General features: G+C 50.5%; 1 protein-coding gene across 4 annotated transcripts in view; it reads left to right on the forward strand.

Annotated features, from left to right (window-relative positions):
* Window positions 1-4,169, forward strand: part of FLNB (filamin B) — a 166,383-nt gene extending 162,214 nt beyond the window's left edge. For all 4 annotated transcript variants that reach the window (XM_064367262.1, XM_064367263.1, XM_064367264.1 and 1 more), the window contains 2 exons: window positions 209-412; window positions 2,476-4,169. In XM_064367262.1, coding sequence (XP_064223332.1) covers window positions 209-412; window positions 2,476-2,663 — 392 coding nt within the window. In that variant the 3' untranslated portion in view covers window positions 2,664-4,169. The remainder of the gene's footprint in view (window positions 1-208; window positions 413-2,475) is intronic.
* The last annotated feature ends 1,831 nt before the right edge of the window (window positions 4,170-6,000 follow it).

Raw genomic sequence — 6,000 nt, forward strand, 5'->3', positions numbered from 1 at the left:
AGCCAGATCCTAGTTGTATGCGGGTGGCACCCTGGGGGTTTAGAAGACATTATGGGTGTGACATACGGGTGTGGTGGCTTTTGTATCCAGGTGTTGGGGTGCGGGGGCTCTCCTGGGGCTCCTGTGTAGGGTACTTGCCTGTCCTCTGGCTGAGAGACCCCTCTTGATCTGGCTATTCATGCCTGTCCCCCTCCCTCTTATGTCTTAGGCCAGCGTCTGGTCAGCCCTGGCTCAGCCAACGAGACCTCATCCATCCTGGTGGAGTCAGTGACCAGGTCTTCTACGGAGACCTGCTATAGCGCCATTCCCAAGGCATCCTCGGACGCCAGCAAGGTGACCTCTAAGGGGGCAGGGCTCTCGAAGGCTTTTGTGGGCCAGAAGAGTTCCTTCCTGGTGGACTGCAGCAAAGCTGGTAGGTGCCTGGGCCTGCTCAAGGGTGGAGTGGGGCAGGGGCAGGCTGGGCACCCTGGGTACGCTGGCCTTCCTTGCTGAGGTTTCCTATAGTGCGCACCCCCATGTAACCCAGCCATTTGCAAGTAACTATGTTCATGACCCTGTTCTCCTGCACTTAATTTTTTTTAATTGCACTTTAGGCTCTGGGGTACATGTGTAGATCATGCAGGGTTGTTGCATAGGTACTTACACGGCAAGATGGTTTGCTGCCTCCATCCCCTGTCACCTATATCTGGCATTTCTCCCCATGTTATCCCTCCCCAACCACCCCACCCCCCGCTGTCCCTCCCCTAGCCCCCCTCAACAGACCCCAGTGTATGATGCTTCTCTCCCTGTGTCCATGTGTTCTCATTGTTCAACATCCACCTATGAGTGAGAACATGTGGTGTTTGATTTTCTGTTCTTGTGTCAGTTTGCTGAGAATGATGGTTTCCAGATTCATCCATGTCCCTACAAAGGACACGAACTCATTGTTTTTTATGGCTGCATAGTATTCCATGGTGTATTTGTGCCACATTTTCCTTATCCAGTGTATCATTGATGGGCATTTGGGTTGGTTCCAGGTTTTGCTATTGTAAACAGTGCCGCAATGAACATACATGTGCATGTGTCTTTATAATAGAACGATTTATACTCCTTTGGGTATATACCGAGTAATGGAATTGAACTCCAGATGGATTGCAGACTTAAACATAAGACCTAACACCATTAAAACCCTAGAAGAAAATGTAGGCAAAATCATTCAGGACGTAGGCATAGGCAAGGACTTTATGACTAAAACACCAAAAGCATTGGCAACAAAAGCCGAAATAGACAAATGGGACCTAATTAAACTCTAGAGCTTCTGAACAGCAAAAGAAACTATCATTAGAGTGAACTGGCAACCAACAGAATGGGAAAAAAAATTTGCAGTCTACCCATCTGACAAAGGGCTAATATCCAGAATCTACAAAGAACTAAAACAGATTTACAAGAAAAAAACAAACAAACCCATTCAAAAGTGGGCAAAGGATATGAACAGACACTTTTCAAAAGAAGACATATATGAGGCCAAAAAACTTATGAAAAATGCACTTAATATTTTTTTTTTTTTTTTTTTTTTTTTGAGGCGGAGTTTCGCTCTTGATACCCAGGCTGGAGTGCAATGGCGCGATCTCGGCTCACCGCAACCTCCGCCTCCTGGGTTCAGGCAATTCTCCTGCCTCAGCCTCCTGAGTAGCTGGGATTACAGGCACGCGCCACCGTGCCCAGCTAATTTTTTGTATTAGTAGAGACGGGGTTTCACCATGTTGACCAGGATGGTCTCGATCTCTTGACCTCGTGATCCACCCGCCTCGGCCTCCCAAAGTGCTGGGATTACAGGCTTGAGCCACCGCGCCCGGCCTAAAAATGCACTTAATATTTTTAATGATTTTTTTTTAATTTTGCCTTTTGAACTTAGGTATTTATTTGGGTTTCAAGGGCCGGTTGCCTGGGTTCTGGCATCCAGTACACCTGGGCTGGGGACCTGGTACCGCCACTTCATTCATTCATTGTTTGTTCATAAAACTTATGTAGCCATGTGACCGTGGAAAGTTATTAAATCTCTTTCCAAAAGTCAGTTTCCTCTTCTCGGAAATACCTTCCTTAAGGTGCTTGTGAGAGTAAACAAGAAGATTCTCATAGCGAATACTTAGAATAGTCCTTACTGTGTGCTAGGGCTTGGCAGCCATAACTCCTTCAACCTCACAGCTAGCTTGTGAGGTACACGCTATTGTCATTCCATTTACAGATGGGAAAGCTAAGATAGGGAGAGATGAAATTCTAGTCCAAGGTCACTCAGGTAGCACGTGGCAGGGCAGGGATTTGAACCCACACCATCAGGCTCTGTGAGCCTCTGCTTGTAATTGCCATGCTCTCCCACCTCTCGGGGGCCCCAGCATTATCACGGAAGCGCCTTACCTTTGGCTCTCATACCTCCTCCTCTTCCTGGGCCTGTCCTGATGCACCCGGATGGAGTAACCACTTTCTTTTGCCTCCTAGGCTCCAACATGCTGCTGATCGGGGTCCATGGGCCCACCACCCCCTGCGAGGAGGTCTCCATGAAGCATGTAGGCAACCAGCAATACAATGTCACATACGTCGTCAAGGAGAGGGGCGATTACGTGCTGGCTGTGAAGTGGGGGGAGGAACACATCCCTGGCAGCCCTTTCCATGTCACAGTGCCTTAAATCAGTTTTCTCAAATCCTGGGGAGAGTCTGTGTTTGCTTTTGTCGCTTGTTTGTAATTCATTTTATACCAAGTCCTCCAGCCTGTTCGTGGGGCTGAAACCCCATCCCTAAAACATTGCTGTTCTAAAGTGCCTTCAGAAATAAGTCCTAGACTGGACTCTTGAGGGACGTGTTGGGGAATCTTAAGAAATGCAAGCTTGTTCAGTGGGCTGAGAAGATCCCGAGCACACTAGGTGCAAACCAGAACTCTTGGTGGAACAGACCACTCACTGCAGCAGACAAACCAGGAAGACGATGAGACTGATGTTTCAGAAAAACAAAACTGGCTAGCCTGAGCTGCTGGTTCACTCTTCAGCATTTATGAAACAAGGCTGGGGGAACGTGGGCAGAGAAAAGGGGGAGACCAAGTTTGAGTTCATTTAGCGAAGGAGATGACTTAAAACCAGCTTACTGTCTTCCAGTGCCCGTGTTCATGTATTTGGCTATTAGATCACTGGCACTGCTTTGCCGCTGCTCACTGCCAACACCCCTGCTCTGTGGCCTTCTTACACTTCTCAGAGGGCAGAGTGGATATGGTGGCAGCCGGGCCCACGTGGCTCCCAAGTACCTGTCCCCTCGCCCTGATGATTATTTCTTGCAGAGTCACCACACGTGACCATCCCGGCAGCCACGGTTTTGCTTTAGTTATCCAAGTCTGTTTCAGTCCCTTCCTTGGTCTGAAGAAATTCTGCAGTGGTGAGCAGTTCCCCCCTTGCCAAAGATCCCTTTTAACCAACACTAGCCCTTGTTTTTAACACACGCTCCAGCCCTTCATCGGCCTAGGGAGTCTTACCAAAATGTTTAAAGTGACCTCAGGAGGGCCGTGTATTAGCGCCCTCACCCCAAGGCCCGTCCCATGACATAACACTCCACACCCGCCCCAGCCAGCTTTGTGGGTCACTTTTTCTGGAAAATAATGATCTGTACAGACAGGAAAAAATGAAACTCCTGCCGATCTTTGGCCTGAAAGCCGGGAATGGTGAGGGGCGAGAAGGGCAGCAGCTCATCAGTGGTCTTTTCACCATTTGGCAGAAACAGCGAGAGCTGCGTAGCTGACAGCGGCTGTCTACCTGGCCGTGGCCACGTGCCACCTGAGGCTGTTTGGGAAGCAGTAGCAGGTGCAGAAATCTAGAAATGAGATGTAGGGAATTTTGCCTGCCCTCCTGCAGACCTGAGCTGGCTTTGGAATGAGGTTAAAGTGGCATGGACATTGCCTGAGCCCAATGTGTATTGTGTTCTGGGCAGGCGGACCGCTAGGGTTTGCTGCTTAGTCCTGAGGAGGTGGCCACGGTTGTGGCGAGTGCTGGGGGTAAAAGCCCACCTACAGAAACTGGAGCCGCCCGAAGCCTGATGTGAAGGGACCACAGGTGTTTTAAGCTGGGACACGGAAACCGAACTGGAATCAAATGCCGACTGTAAATTGTATCTTATAACTTATTAAATAAAACATTTGCTCCGTAAAGTTCCTGGGTGTTCTTAGATGGTGTCATTTCAGAATAAATTGTTTAATCCTAGGAGTTAAACACCACCTGGGTACACAGCGAGACCCAGCCTCTACAAAAAATTAGATGGTATGGTGCATGCCTGTGGTCACAGCTGCTCAGGACTGGGAGGCAGGAGGATCACTTGAGCCTGAGAGGTCAAGGCTGCAGTGAGCTGTGTTTGTACCCCTGCACTCTAGTCTGGGCAACAGAGCAAGACAGTGTCTCTCCCCCCGTCCCCTGCTCCACATACACACACATCGTTGGAGCTCCAGACCAGCTCTCCCAATCCCTGGCTTAAGGGGCACAGACTAGCAATTTGTTTTGACAGTGAATTTGGCCTCTTTTTCGGGGGGAGGGAGTAAACACGAAGCTGTCACCTGTTACCTCGCTGTGCTTATCATCGCTGTCTTCCCCTCCCTTCGCCTCTGTTTCTCCTTTTTTGTTTTTTTTTCCTTTTTTGAGATGGAGTCTCGCTCTGTTGCCCAGGCGGGAGTGCAGTGGGGGGATGTTTGCTCACTGCAATGCCTGCCTCCTGGGTTCAAGCAATTCTGCCTCAGCCTGCCAAGTAGCTGGGACTACAGGTGTGCTCCACCACACCTGGCTAATTTTTGTCTTTTTAGTAGAGATGTAGTTTTGCCATGTTGGCCAGGCTGGTCTTGAACTCCTGACCTCAAGTGATCCGCCCTGCTTCGGTCTCCCAGAGTGCTGGGATTACAGGCGTCGGCCACTGCCCCTGGTCTTTCTCCTTTTTCTAGAAAAGCCTCTGATAACTGAATGCTTAGGAGATACCTAGCACCTCTCCTCCTCCTTCTCACTGGGGTGCTTGTTTGCAGATGCAAAGTTCACTTGGGAGCATACCCTGGGCCCCTGCCTTTTTGAGCCCAGAGTGGGAGCTCTACTCTCTGGTCATACCACTGTGGAAGCAGGAGCCGCCAGATAGGTCCTGGCAGGTACCATGGTGATGGAAAATTGCTGCTCTGCCCCCAGCCCTCCAGATGGGGGTTGCAGGTGGAGAGAAAAGCAGGGAAGGGAGCCTAGATTCTTCTGACACCTGGCTGTCAATTGGGGTCAATTGTTTGCCTCTTAGAGGAGGCAGGAGAATGGAGGAAAGATCCTCTCCTCCTGGAGGCAGCAGCCTTATCTGTGGCCTGTGCCAGGAAGCACTGCTTCCTGGACTCCCATCTGAGAAGGTTCATGGACTTTGGGATTCTGCAGTGGCGAGCAGTTCCCTACTTGCCAAAGAGTCCATTCAAGCTCTGCCCTGTGGGGTCTGGCCAGGCCACAGTGTGATGCTGGTTTGCACACAGAGGAGCACAGGGCACAGCCATTGATTTCTCCACGTGAAGCCTGGCAGCTTTCCGTTGGGGGAGGCAACATTTATAAGTTAACAGCATGGGCTTTGGTGTCCGGCACTCCAGAGCTTCAGTGCTGGCTCCGACGTTCATTGGCTGTGTGGCCCTGAGGAAGTCACCTTGCCTCACCTCTCTGGGTGGTCGTGAGGATCAGAAGAGAGCCCACAGGGCGCTGTAAGGAACAATTCCCTGCCTGGGTCTCAGCCACTGCTGTCTGTGACCAACACCTGCTGAAGTGATGATCCTTGCACAAGGCTGACCCCTGGCGGCTTGTTGGCATCTGGGGCTACACCTGGTGGTCTGCATGGGGCGATGCTGACATTACCCTGGGGTAAATTTCCCCACTAGAAGCCACTGCCTCCTGTTACATCAAGACATCTGGGGTCAGATGCACCTCTTTACTGGTCAATGGCTAGGACCACAGGGTAACCATTACCTGGACCTGGGCTTGGCTGCTTATG

The sequence above is a fragment of the Aotus nancymaae genome, unplaced genomic scaffold (genome assembly GCF_030222135.1).
Source record: "Aotus nancymaae isolate 86718 unplaced genomic scaffold, 86718_ANA_hifiasm-v0.15.2.pri h1tg000067l, whole genome shotgun sequence".
Classification (NCBI taxonomy): Eukaryota; Metazoa; Chordata; class Mammalia; order Primates; family Aotidae; genus Aotus; species Aotus nancymaae.